Genomic DNA, 13,914 nt, shown 5'->3' with positions numbered 1-13,914 from the left:
GTATGTCTGGCTTATTTTACTAGCTAACCACCGAACTATTCTGTGAATTAAGAAAAAAAAAGTCAGAAATAATTGTTTATGGAACTTGGGTGTCCGATTTCGAGTTTTGTAATTTTAATTTATTTATTTTACTAATAAAATTCATTAAGTTTATTACATAAAACTATTGAAAACACGCAATATGCAGGTAGCTTAAATATTATCTTCACTCTAATGGACAGGTAACAGTAAAAAAATTACAGGAACTAAATTATGGTATTTATTTTTAGAATCCCAATGAAGATACTGAGTGGAACGATGTGCTGCGGGCGAAGGGGATCATCCCGCAGAAGGAGAAGGAGATCTCCGAGGCCGACATCGTGAACATGATCGAACAGACCATACAACAGAAGCAGGACGAAAGTAAGTATTGTTGATGTTTAGGTTAGGAACATCTGACTCATCTTCAACGTAATTTACATGTTAGAATTTACTATTGGGCAGAATTATTAGGTAGGTATACACTATTTGGATGTAAAAGCTACTTCTGAAATAGTTTTTTTTAATCAAATTAAATAAAATATTTTCCAGAGGACAAACAGCTATCAGAATTAGACCTAGATGGCCTGGATGAACTGGAGGACTCCGAGGACGAGGCGGTGCTAGAAGCGTACCGACAGAAAAGGATAGCGGAACTCAAGCGCCTATCAGAAAAACCTAAATTTGGAGATGTAAAAGAAGTGTCTGGGCAGGACTATGTGCAAGAAGTGAACAAGGCTGGTGATAACATCTGGGTTGTTATTCACTTATACAAACAAGGGTTGGTATCTTCCATAGTTTAAAGCTAAATTTAAAAACATTTGATATCAAAAAAAATTGTAATTTTATGGTGCAGTAATATTTTATTGAAACAGCTCTAAATTACAATTACATTGCTTTTTAGGCATACAGTCAGGTGAAAACCCTTATTTTAAATAAATATGCATCCATTTTGCCATTCCAGCATCCAGCAGTGTGCCCTCCTGAACCAGCACTTCCGACAGCTCGCTGCCAAGTTCCCATACACTAAGTTCCTGAAGGCGGTAGCACAGACCTGCATCCCTAACTTCCCTGAGAGGAACCTGCCGAGTGTGTTTGTCTACTTCGAGGGGGACATGAAGAAGCAGTTTGTAGGCCCGCACGAGTTGAGAGGCACAGCACTCACTGTTGAAGGTAACATGTGCGATTGTTATTAGATGTTGGCTTATAAGTTGTTACTTGTCTAAAAAAAAATCTCAATTTTAACCCTTTTTTCTAGCTTTATAGATTAAAAGAAATAAAGTTCTACTTATGTGTTTCTTTTATTACAGAACTGGAGTTCATCCTTGGTCAAGCAGGAGCTGTGGATACCAAGATCACTGAAGACCCTAGACCGAAAATCAAGGACAAAATGTTTCAGGACTTGGGAAACAATGATTGGTGATGAATGGAGAGTAATTTGTGGATTAATTTTGTAATCTGGGACTATAAGCTTCAGGCGTGCGGGTGACGAGTGTGTGGTGCTCTAATGCATTATATTTATTTTCCGTACTTATATTTACCAAAGTATTGTTAAGTATTTCTCAATCATTGTAAATTAAGATTTCTTGATATTTTCTTTAATTTTGAAATGAGATTTTTATACAAGTTTACAATAATAAAAAAAATTTTAAACATACAGTAGTTTTTGTATTCACTAGTGAATCTAGAAATCTAGAAGGTATTTCTCCCACGGAACATCTTGATAACACGACTGTACACGGGAAGGTTTTGATCGTCAAAGGAAATATTTCCTCCTACAGCCTGGCAAGAGTTTTTTTTGGCCATTTACATCAAAGTGGACAATACTCCTGCAAAGAGTAGATACATTTTTGAACGACGTTATTATTCTGAAGAATTGTTTTACTTGAAAGAAAATCTATTTTGAAACACGGCTAACAACTGACAGTAATCTCTCTCATTTTTGTACTCTGTGTCGAAACTGTTTGTCGTTGTCTCATCACTGCCGATCGACCGTATTTTTGTGTATTTTTCATATATTACAGTGATTTAAAACTACAATTTGTGTGTTAAAATGTGCAAGTAAACAGCCAGAAAAGGGGCTGTAGTTCTAAAGTGTTGTAAAATTATGGACAGAGGCAAAATGTCTTCAACCGGTCGCGGGGGCAAAAGCAAAGCCCCACAGCATCCTCAAGACATCTTCGCCCTCGGAAGCAAGTCCACGGTCGTCGTCTCCAGGGACTCGGAGAAGCGGAACATACACAAACCCACAACTAGCGGTTTGTATCCCAAACATAACCCAACTTTATTTACCATAATATTTGTGTACGTTTCATGATGAAAACTCGTTTTAACTTATTAGAAACAGTTAGAATTCCTTATCATCACGTCTCTAACCCAATTTCATATTCTTAAACACATAGGAGTAGAGAGAAAACGCGAGGCTACTACATCATTTGGCAGCCAGCCCCCTGGCAAGCGGTCCCGCATTGGCTCCCCGGCAGAGTCCGTGAGCGGAACCTCGCTGGAGGTGGACCCCGTGGACCTGGTGCCGCACGTGCTGCAGGCGCTCGACACGCACAACTCTGATAAACTGGTTTGTAACTGCTTGATTTTGTTTGTTTGTACTGCTTGGTTGTGTTTGTTTGTATTTTGTTTGGTTTGTAAATGAATACCATTATTCATTTAAGCTTAGCTAGCTTTAAGTAGTGAAGCAAATGTATAACTTTAATATTTTATGACTAGTAGGGCAGACATACATTGACCTAACTTTTCTCTGCTGGATCTGCTTAATCAATGTTTTTGTTGAAAACTCTCTGAACTCATTATCTTTTGTAAATTGTGTAATAAAAGTATTGCACAATTTGTAGAAGTAACTGTAGTGTATTGACATAATATATTATGAGATGGTTTAGTACGAAACAGTGAACTGAAGATCTTTACGTTGGACCATCCATGAGCCTCTTGTATAATATAATAGTAATTATGTGTATTGTACATACTTAGCTAAACTTAATGTTAAAATCATTTTCTACCACTCAACCTGCAGGAGGTTTGTGGAGGAGACAGTAAGAGAGTGCAAAGACCCTTATATTAAGTTCTTAACTCTGTTAAGCAATTTAAAAATAGTTACTGAATTCAAAATATAAAGAGGCCTTTGACCAGCTTTTAATTTTTTCATGTTCTAGCTGGGTCTCCTAACCGGATCCATCCGTCTCCTCAAGTCTCAGCGCTCCAAGCCAGACCCGATACTATGCATGAGTATGTTATACCTGGTGAAGATCCGTCCCAACATGTTTGCTCACGAGACAGTCACACAAAGCCTCTGCAGCCTCCTGAAGAGGGAGCAGGGCGCCGGCTTCAAGAGCAAAGGGAACCCGCTGGTGTTTGTGCTCGCGTGTAACATGCTGTACGCTGGACACAAGGATAACAGGAATTGGCCTGATACTTTTATTAAGGTATGTTGGTTATTATAAAAGTTAGAAGTCTGCTTTAAATTTCAGAACCTGTTTCATATGTCTGGATAAAGAATAAAATTCATACTATAACACTCTAAAGTAATGTTGCAAAATATGCCCTCAGAATGCAAAAGAAGTTGAAGTCAATGAAAATGTGAACAATATCATAATGAGCTCATTCTATATAACTTTATGGTTCATATGCAACATCCCACTTCTCCTTGTCATGAAAAAGTAAATTATGTTACACAAGTTTCAGTAAGTAAGATAATACAGGGAGGGTTTTGCTATACTTACTGTTTTTTATAAACTAAATCTAAAAAGAGTTATGAATTTGAAAATGCTATTTATAAACTGAAATCTGCAGGTGTACATAGAGGACGCGCTGAACGAGCGCTGGTGGGTAGAGTGCGCGTGGTGCCGCTGCCTCGTGGAGAACATCGTCACCGCCTTCAACACCAAGCTGCCGCCCGCCAGCCTCATTCCCACCGACAACGCTCTAGGTAACAATTTACCTGTGCAAATTACATTATAGGTGGGCGTATCGCTAAATGTGATCTCTTCAACCTTAAATTCAAGGCAACCTTTAGGTTAATGCATCATACCCACTGACAACGCTCTAGGTAAGTGCATCATACCAACTGACAATCGATAGGTAATAGGTATACTTGAGTGTTGAATGTTGTTATTTTGTTTCAGGCACGATGTCGCCATCGGGCTCCGGATCTCCGCTGATGGGCAGCACCGATGAGGACACCGACATTGCAGAACTGGAATACTCCGTATTCCCAAGGTAAGGCATATAATATTCCAAATAAAATTTATATAATTTGATCCTTAGATCACAGATCTAACATTCAAGATTGATTAATGCCCTCTGCTTCAACACACATACTTTAAAAAATCACATGTATTTATCATAATTTGTTTGAATTGGGGCCAGCGTGTGGGTGACATTTTCTTTAGACAAAATGTTATGACGAGACGTGACAAAAGTTCTCCGTCGCGTTCGCGCTTGAGGCTGCGTGACGCAAAACTTTTGTAACGTCTTGATTTCGCAACGTGGTAGGCCTTCTGACGGACACATCCTTCCTTTTGAAACTATTGTGCTCATCTCCTCAGATATTCGACATCGTACGAGACGGTGGAGGGGCTGGTGCTGGAGGCCATCAAGGAGCAGCTGCAGCGTCGCGCCGCGCCCGACGCCATCGGGAAGGGGTTCTTGAAGCTGCTGGCAGCTACCTGCGGGTTCCCTGAGGTGATTATGTGCCCATGATGATTATTATTGTGTGTTAAATGAATGGTCTAAGGCCTAATTTCACACCATTCGGTTAGGTTAAAAATACCTCGGTTTGGTTACATTTTGGACCGTTAAAGTTAGTGAGTGTCCCACCATGCTAAATCACGGGGTTAACTCCCTTGATCGGGTGATAAACTTGATTGCTGCTGTGGGGTTCCGCTAAGACTTGGTTAAGACCGGTAACCAGGCAACGGGTTGTTTACTTGTCACTCATTCTGTCAAGATTCAAGATGGAAAAATGAACAGAGCCTTTGATAAACAATATACGAACTAGATGTTGTGTGACATAAAAAATGAAGCGAAATACTGTCTGGGTTTTATATAATGTCAAACCGAGATAAAAGTTTTAATTTAATGTTCTAACCTAACTTGGAACCGCAATATAGAAACACAAATTGATGGCCCTACCTGGAAATCGAACCCGAGATCCCTGGGTGATGGAGCTGAGCTTCTACCACTAGACCACAGATGTTAGATATAAGTTAAACCTAATGACTTAATGAGAACTATTGAATTAAGTGAAAAATCTTCAAACAAAATACCTATTTTAAAATAAGACCTTACTTAGAAATTGAGGTGTTATTTGTTGAGTCTTTTCTTTTGCACTGACACTCCATCTAGTTCGTTGTATTGTTTTTCAAAGGGCATGGCGTAATGATATTATTTTCAATGACGGATGTCAAATAACAACCTCGATAGAAATAGTAACCATGGCAACCTCAAAACCAAAAAGTTTGGTTGTTTGAGGTTGTTTAACATTATAGAGACATAGACACCAATTTCAATGAATATGACAGAATATTGAATGAAGTGTGAGTGAATGATTCACATAATGCTTGATTTATGAATGGTCTATTAGATTTTCGTCATGGGACTCATCCAATTAACAAGGGTAATAATCCTTAAACGCGTCGTCAGCAAATCCGTTATTGTGACTGTAACTAACAGAATCATGAGAAACCAGGTCTTAGGCCTAATTTCACACCATTCGGTTAGGTTAAAAATACCTCGGTTTGGCTACTGTATGGACCGTTAAGTTTAGTGAGTGTCCCACCATGCAAAATCAAGGGGTTAACTCCCTTGATCGGGTGATAAATTTAATTGCTGCTGTGGGGTTCCGCTAAGACTTGGTTAAGACCGGTAACCAGGCAACGGGTTGTTGACTTTTGACACATCTGTCAAGAATTCAAGATGGAAAAATGAACAGAGCCTTTGATAAACAATATACGAACTAGATGTTGTGTGACATAAAAAAATTAAGCGAAATACTGTCTGGGTTTTATGTACTGTCAACTGAGATAAAAGTTTAAATTAAATGTACTAACCTAACTTGGAACCGCAATATAAAAAACACAAATTGATGGCCCTACCTGGAAATCGAACCCGGGATCCCTGGGCGATGAAGCTGAGCTTCTACCACTAGAGCACAGAAGTAGATATAAGAAGTTAAACCTAATGACTTAATGAGAACTATTGAATTATGTGAAAAATCTTCTAACAAAATATTTTAAAATAAGACCTTACTTAGAAATTGAGGTGTTATTATTTGTTGAGTCCTTTCTTTTGCACTGACACTCCATCTAGTTCGTTGTATTGTTTTTCAAAGGGCATGGCGTAATGATATTATTTTCAATGACGGATGTCAAAAAACAACCTCGATAGAAATAAGTTACCATGGCAACCTCAAAACCAAAAAGTTTGGTTGTTTGAGGTTGTTTGACATTAAAGAGACATAGACACCAATTTCAATGAATATGACAGAATACTGAATGAAGTGTGAGTGAATGATTCACATAATGCTTGATTTATGAATGGTCTATTAGATTTTCGTCATGGGACTCATCCAATTAACAAGGGTAATAATCCTTAAGCGCGTCGTCAGCAAATCCGTTATTGAGACTGTAACTAACAGAATCATGAGAAACCAGGTCTAATGCTATTAGGATAATAACTTTTGGAATAAAGCGCCACATCTAGTATTCTCCAAAGGAATAAGCTGTCCTTGGCTTTCCAACTTTATCAAATTACTACCAACATACAGTCCACAGCCTAGCGGGCTACAAGGCATTCCACTCTATGTATACTGTTTACTGGGCTAGTAGCACGGGGCGCATTTAAGACGTGACGTAACTTTTTTGTTTCGTGCCCTGTGCTAGCCCTTCTGGTAATTTTCATTCCTCTCTGTCAAACGTCCCCACAAACATCACTTATCCCACTGTTCTCCCCCTCAGATCCGCATGATATCCGCGTCCCGCCTCGAGGCGTGGCTGCACTCGGGCAAGCTGTGGCGCGCGGCGCAGGAGCTGCTGGCGCACGTGTGTGTGAACGCGGACGCGGGCGCTCGCGACCACGAGGTGCTGGCGCAGCTGGCGCGCATGAGGCTCAAGACCAAGCCGCTGCAGGCCGCCTACATCACCTGCCTCAAGTGAGTCGCCCGCGAGTCACGCAGGAGCTGCTGGCGCACGTGTGTGTGAACGCGGACGCGGGCGCTCGCGACCACGAGGTGCTGGCGCAGCTGGCGCGCATGAGGCTCAAGACCAAGCCGCTGCAGGCCGCCTACATCACCTGCCTCAAGTGAGTCGCACGCGAGTCACGCAGGAGCTGCTGGCGCACGTGTGTGTGAACGCGGACGCGGGCGCTCGCGACCACGAGGTGCTGGCGCAGCTGGCGCGCATGAGGCTCAAGACCAAGCCGCTGCAGGCCGCCTACATCACCTGCCTCAAGTGAGTCGCCCGCGAGTCACGCAGGAGCTGCTGGCGCACGTAGTAGGAGGATAAGGCGGTATAATAACAAAGTCTTTGCCTTACCTCACCTGAACACTACCGGCTATCTAACAATAACCGAACCGCGACTTTGGCCGCAGAACGGGTCGTGTTGACCTCTCAACCGTCGCGCGTGCCTCATGGAGCTTTTGACATATTTAGCAGCGTAAAAAAATATGTCATGTATTTAAATGACCTTTCCTTTTCCCAGAGAGATGGTATCGGGCGGCGGCGCGGTGCTGCGCGGCGTGGTGACTCACACGATCTACAACGAGCTGTCCAACGTGCGCAGCGCCAACAACCTGGCCGTGCTGGCCGCGCTGCTGCAGGCGCAGCCCGCCGCCGCGCCGCGCGCCATGAGCGACACCTACCTGGTACGTAGTGGTAGGATAATTGGTGACCCCGACGTGTTGTTATGTGTATCAACATTGTAATGCTTTTTTAATTAGTGAAAGCATTAGCCAGTCAGATCAGCTATGAGTCGCACATTTCTGACGATACAACTGACATCACAGGCGTGTATGAAGAACAGTTGATACGTCACTCAGGGAGGCTTGAGCACTCGGTATTTAGCCGCTATAGATCGCATCCTATCTGCGGATTCAATAGTTAATATTTTTGTACAAAAACGTTTTATGTTAATGTATTTCTTCTTTACCACCGTATATTCAACCAGCTATGTCTTGCAGGAGCTGCTGATGCGTCCGGACGAGTACCTCCGCCCCCTCCGCGCGCTCACCCGCGAGTGCGTGCGCGGGGCGCGGGGGGACGCGGGCGCGCTGCTGCCGCTGTGCCGCGCGCTGTGCCAGCCGCCGCCCGCCGAGCCCGCGCCCGAGGTACCCCCGCCACTGTGTAGCACTGTGCCAGCCGCCGCCCGCCGAGCCCGCGCCCGAGGTGTACTTAGGTTCACGAAAGATGACCAAAATGGCAGTCCTTGCTTTTAATAACAAGAGTGTAAAGCCGTGCTACCGTGCAGCGTGCAGCATAGCTCGGAACAATGGAAATCTCTCCCTCTCAACGCACTTTGCTCGCGTGTAATAATCGCCTTGTAAGTACGTTATCTTGAGTGAGAGCTTAAATTAGGTCAACACTACAAAATACGTATGAGGCTACTTGAAAGCACCAGCTTTGTCTAAATTAATTGATTATTATGTATGTCCCCAGGTGCGTGAGCGCGCGTTCTCGTCGATCGCGGACCTGGTGTGCCTGTGCTGCCTCGTGGTGGCGTCGCACCGCGCGCACGTGCCCGACTACAAGCAGACCATCAGCCAGGTATGACCTAACTAAAATAGACTTTTACTGGACATGGACTTCAAGGCTAAGAACCGAAAACAACATTTAAGGTTATTTGACGGGTGGGAACCCGGGCTATATGAAGAGACTTTGCAACTTGAACAGTCAATCCTAGACCCAATTACCTAAATGATGAGGGTATATCATAGATCATAGTAAACTTAGAATTTGATAGAGCTAAATGGTCATAAGTATTAATATCACAAACGTAAAGTTTTTACTTGTCAATCACCAATAAACGGACCCAAAAAGAGGAGTGTTCTTTTTTGGTCCGTTTAATTAATCTGTGTTAGCGTAGCTCACAAACTGCTGAACCGATTTTAACTAAGTTTTGTTGTATTTTGTTTCTAGATCCAGGCGGCGGCGATGGGCTGGCTGCTGGACGTGGCGCTGCCTATCTACAAGCCGACGCGACACGACTACCAGCTCGCGCTCAATAAGGTAAGGAATTACATTAAATAAACACTCATGACTTGAACTAGTGCTTTTAGCATTACCTTCAGTAAATTCTTCAGTATCTCATTCAGTAAATTTTCCAATAAAGAATTAAATAAATAAATGAATAGACACCCAAAGAGATAAGTAGAGACAAAAAAACAAGAGACAAATACTGAACAGTTTGATGCTAAAAGACACAGACGAAAAAATTAAAATGCTCTGCGAAATATGCCCTTTCGGTGCAGGGAGAGTAACACCGATTTTTGTAATAGTAATTTAAATCCCAAAACTACAAACCCTCCCTTATTCTTAGCAGTACAGCACATCATCACCATCATTACCAGAAACGAAAACAAAATATTCAAAAACATTTTCAAAGCAACCAAAATTCCTAACCTCTCCTACAGATACTGTTCGTCGAGCCGGCGGACACATACAGCAAGTTGGACAATTGGCCCCCCGAGAGCGAACGCGTGCTCACACACCGGTTGTGCAGCGAGGCGCCGCTGCCGCAGGCCACGCTGCTGCGGCTCGTGTTCATAGGCCTGCACAAGGTATGTGCTGCAAGGTGGACAACTGAGCCCTGAGATAATTTGACTTTGACATCAATTTTATGTTGTATAATTTTACAGCGCCATCCATAATCTAACCTATCATGTTCCAAGTTTAATAATCCAATTATCTATTGAGCAATCATCAGCAGCCAAGAATCGTCCACTCCTGGACATAAGTCTCTCCCATCGAGCACTACAAAAATTTGTCGTCGGTCTTCCTCGTGCAACCACTACCGGCTACATAAGGGCCATGTAACCCTAACTGTAACCAACAGGTTGAAGACCCATATGAGGAGGCGCTTAGATATAACAACTTCAGAAACTGACTCATTCACTATCTCACCTTTAACAACTTCACTCTACCTCCCCAGGAGATCCCGATCTCGCCAGCCGAAGCCCTCGACCTCTTCGAAACACTCGTACGCCGCTTATGTGCGCTGCCGACGGAGCAGCGGCCGCTGACGCTGGAGCAGCCGGACCAGCTGCCCGACTACCTGTTCCAGCTGGCGCAGTTCCAGCCTGCTGATAGTGTGCAGCTACCGGCAGGGTGAGATATACTGTGATGTAGCAGTGTGTGATGTTTAGTGAGCTTTATTGATCGTTAACTTTGGGAAAATTGGTAACCCCGATATGATATTACTAAGTATAGTTACAAATGTAATGTCTGAAACGGCAGTTCTATGATGATTTTTCGTCTGACTATATCTATAGTGCAACTCATTCTGCCTGTTGGATAAATATATTTAATAAAATAAATATTATATAGGTTTTTGCTCACGTGATGGTTCAAGGTCCAAAGCTCAGCGTGGAGGGCCCTCCCGATGCTTGAGTAATCCGTTTTAATCTTGAGGTTCTCACACACAAAATCACATGTCCACTTATAATCGTATACACAAATATAATGCCTTATAGCAGCTGGTAATATTTAACCGAAAATACAAATATTGCGAATATCGAGACCGCGCCGAAATACAAGAGCAGATAACCCGACGAGAGGCTGCCAACGACTGAGTAGACTGTCAAAAATAAAAGAACCTACCCACATACAAATATAAGAACCTACCCACATACAATTATTAAAGTGTTCGTCGGTACCGAACATTCTCCCGCCTAAGCAGTAACCGCTGCTTAAAAATAAATAAGTATACAAGTATATACGTACAACCGATTTTTTTTGTAATTAGTCTAAAGGCAGTCTAGATAGCCTACATATTGCCCGCTTGAGCGTTGCTCCATTTGCAACCCGAATATCCGCTAATCTGACCACACCATCCGATCCTGGGTAGAGTTTAATTATCCGACCGCGATTCCACTGAAGAGGAGGGACGTTGTCCTCTTTCAGCAGAACTAAATCACCTTCCTTAGGAGGAGAGGTGGAGTCCGTCCATTTGACCCGCTGTTGCAAAGTGTGAAGATATTCTAAGTGCCACCGATGCCAAAAACTTTGTGAAATTTGCTGTAACAGCTGAAACCGACTTAATCTATTCATCTTCACATCTTGCAACGGATACTCCGGTAGAGCATCCAGCGGATGACCGATAAGAAAATGACCAGGGGTCAATACCTCCAGATCATGAGGGCTTGAGGAGATGGGACACAAAGGTCTAGAGTTCAGTACGGCCTCAATTTTGCAGAAAACCGTGCTAAGTTCCTCAAAAGTTAATTTTGTTTCCCCTATGCACCGTTTTAAATGAGTTTTCGCCGATTTAACCGCAGCCTCAAACAAACCACCCCATGATGGACAAGCTGGAGGATCAAAAATCCAAGTAATACCGCGCTTGGATATATTATGACCGATATAATTTTGATTTTGTTCCAGAAAACGATAAACTTCCCTTAAATAATTATCAGCACCCTTATAATTAGTGCCACAGTCCGACCGAATAAGGGAGGGCAAGCCGCGCCTTGACACAAGCCGAGACAAGGCGGCAATAAAAGCCTCAGTAGATAGTTCCGAAACCAACTCCAGGTGAACCGATTTTGTGGCCAGACACACGAACACGCATAAGTATGCTTTGGTGATTTTCGGATTCCGTAACTTATGTGTTTTGACCTGGAAAGGTCCAGCAAAATCCGTACCGATACCTTGAAAAGGTCTAGCCGAAGTAACGCGATCACGAGGCAAATTACCCATCAATGGCTGAGTCGTCAGGCCTTTCAATTTGTAACATTGAATGCACTTAAAAGTGACATTCCTGACAGCTCTCCTAGCTGAAAGTACCCAAAAATTCCGTTGTAATATAGCCGTAAGAGCATTTGGTCCCGCATGACAATTTTTCAAATGCAAATCCAAAATTAAAAGTTTTACGAAATGTCCCGATTTTGGCAGAAGCAAGGGATGTTTTGCTTCTAATCCGATCTCCGCATTTTAGAGCCGACCGCCAACGCGCAACAGTCCACGAGAGTCTACGAATGGAGTAAGACTCCTTAAATTGCCTCTGATCTGCTCGCCGTTACCTAGAGCTTCAATTTCCGAACCGAAATGTTTCTTTTGAATCAAACTGACCCAACAAAGTAAGGATTCTTTCCTTTCTGTCACCGTTAAATATTGCTTTGAAATCCGATTATTTTTATTTTTACAATTATGAATAAATCTCCGAATCCAACCTGTAGCCGATATTAATTTATCAAGTGAACTATATCTATCTAAAATCCACTCAAATTCCGAATCCGATTCCGTTTTAGTAACTGCACAACATCTAATACCAGGCAGTTCCGAAGGCCTCTCCACCTCGCGAGAGGGCCAGGCGGACTCATGTTGAGTAAGCCAGGCAGGTTCCCACCACAATGGATGAGAAAGTAACGTTGAAGCCGTTGACCCGCGTGAAGCGACGTCTGCCGGATTCAAATTGCCAGGTACATGTCGCCAGGTGATAGTAACCGCAGAATTTTGAATTTGTGAAACTCTGTTAGCCTCGTATACTTGAAGAGTATGAGGTGATGTATTAATCCATGCCAAAGAAATCATACTGTCGGTCCATCCAACTATCTCCTCAAATTCAACGGATCTTTGAAGACAAAGACTCACATGATTGAGAAGCTTAACCAGTAGCACGGCTCCACACAACTCCAATTTAGGAATGGTGGGACGTGTCCTGAGAGGGGCGACCTTGCTCTTAGCCATGAGCAAGTGTACCGACACCGAGCCGTCTTGGTTTATTTGCGATCAAGTAGATCGCAAATAAACCACTGCCGCAAAACCTAACTCCGAAGCATCACAGAACCCATGTAATGAGTAGCTGCTTGCAGGCTTAGTCATAGTACATCGAGGAATAGCCAACCTTTTAAGGTTAACCAAGTCTTCCCGAAACGCTTGCCACTCACGCAACAAATCCGAAGGTAAAGGATCATTCCAATCGAGCTTGTTTAGCCAAAAACGCTGCAGTAAACATTTAACCCAATACACTACTGGGCAAATCCAACCCTTAGGGTCAAATATCCGGGCAACTACAGATAAAATAGATCGTTTAGTGTCCGAACTCGATGCACCAAGATTTAGTTTATAAGAAAAGACATCTCGAACCGGATCATACAAAACGCCGAGAACCGCAACCGTATGGGGATTTTCCGAATTTTCAAATAAGAGAGGTAATTGTTTATGATCATCAGGTAAACCTTGTAGAATTGCTGAGCTATTTGAAATCCATTTACGGAGCTCATAACCACCCGATTTCATTAAAGTAATGAGTTCTTGCTGAAGGCTCAACGCATCAGATTCCGAATCCGTACCAGTGATTATGTCATCTACGTACACATCTGTTCTTAAAACCGCTGCCGCACGAGGAAGGCTTTCACGCTCTTGCTCGGCGAGCTCCAAGATTGTTCGATTAGCAATGTACGGGCTACACCGCAACCCGTAAGTGTTAGTACACAACTCATATGTGAGGAGAGGCTGATCAGGAGACTCTCGCCATAATATAAGTTGGTACTTCCGATCCGATTCGTCTATTACCGTTTGCCGAAACATTTGTTTGACGTCACAAATGAAAATAATTTTATGTCTCCGAAAATTTTATAGAATGTCCGTTATGTCCCTTTGTAATTTGGGACCAGTGTGAAGACACTGATTCAATGATACGCCCGTAGATGTGACGCAACTGCCATTAAAAACC

The 13,914-nt window shown here is 42.9% G+C and overlaps 2 protein-coding genes across 3 annotated transcripts in view; both read left to right on the top strand.

Moving 5' to 3' along the window:
* The first annotated feature begins 35 nt into the window (after window positions 1–35).
* On the top strand, window positions 36–1,675 carry LOC105381925 (viral IAP-associated factor homolog). The gene is made up of 5 exons (XM_011551737.3): window positions 36–187; window positions 270–402; window positions 571–799; window positions 983–1,191; window positions 1,329–1,675. The coding sequence occupies exons 1-5, from the start codon at window positions 182–184 to the stop codon at window positions 1,439–1,441; spliced, it is 690 nt and encodes a 229-aa protein (XP_011550039.3). The 5' UTR covers window positions 36–181; the 3' UTR covers window positions 1,442–1,675.
* Window positions 1,676–1,970: 295 nt separating this feature from the next.
* LOC105381956 (integrator complex subunit 1) overlaps window positions 1,971–13,914 on the top strand; it is a 38,974-nt gene continuing 27,030 nt past the window's right edge. The window contains exons 1-13 of one of the 2 annotated variants that reach the window (XM_048630321.1): window positions 1,971–2,276; window positions 2,421–2,593; window positions 3,186–3,455; window positions 3,823–3,958; window positions 4,155–4,248; window positions 4,578–4,713; window positions 6,987–7,180; window positions 7,729–7,891; window positions 8,207–8,353; window positions 8,682–8,789; window positions 9,162–9,251; window positions 9,656–9,802; window positions 10,174–10,349. In XM_048630321.1, coding sequence (XP_048486278.1) covers window positions 2,126–2,276; window positions 2,421–2,593; window positions 3,186–3,455; window positions 3,823–3,958; window positions 4,155–4,248; window positions 4,578–4,713; window positions 6,987–7,180; window positions 7,729–7,891; window positions 8,207–8,353; window positions 8,682–8,789; window positions 9,162–9,251; window positions 9,656–9,802; window positions 10,174–10,349 — 1,985 coding nt within the window. In that variant the 5' untranslated portion in view covers window positions 1,971–2,125. Of the gene's footprint in view, window positions 2,277–2,420; window positions 2,594–3,185; window positions 3,456–3,822; window positions 3,959–4,154; window positions 4,249–4,577; window positions 4,714–6,986; window positions 7,181–7,204; window positions 7,479–7,728; window positions 7,892–8,206; window positions 8,354–8,681; window positions 8,790–9,161; window positions 9,252–9,655; window positions 9,803–10,173; window positions 10,350–13,914 lie in introns of those variants that run through there. The other variant, XM_048630320.1, reaches the window with a different exon arrangement.

This window comes from Plutella xylostella, chromosome 25 (genome assembly GCF_932276165.1).
Source record: "Plutella xylostella chromosome 25, ilPluXylo3.1, whole genome shotgun sequence".
NCBI lineage: Eukaryota > Metazoa > Arthropoda > Insecta > Lepidoptera > Plutellidae > Plutella > Plutella xylostella.
The sequence above is the reverse complement of the archived record's forward strand: the minus strand, read 5'-3'. Positions and strand labels throughout refer to the sequence as shown.

Coding starts and splice junctions, on each gene's coding strand:
- LOC105381925 (XM_011551737.3), top strand. Junction 800..982: donor ATTCACTTATACAAACAAGG/GTTGGTATCTTC, acceptor TTGCCATTCCAG/CATCCAGCAGTGTGCCCTCC. Junction 1,192..1,328: donor CACAGCACTCACTGTTGAAG/GTAACATGTGCG, acceptor CTTTTATTACAG/AACTGGAGTTCATCCTTGGT.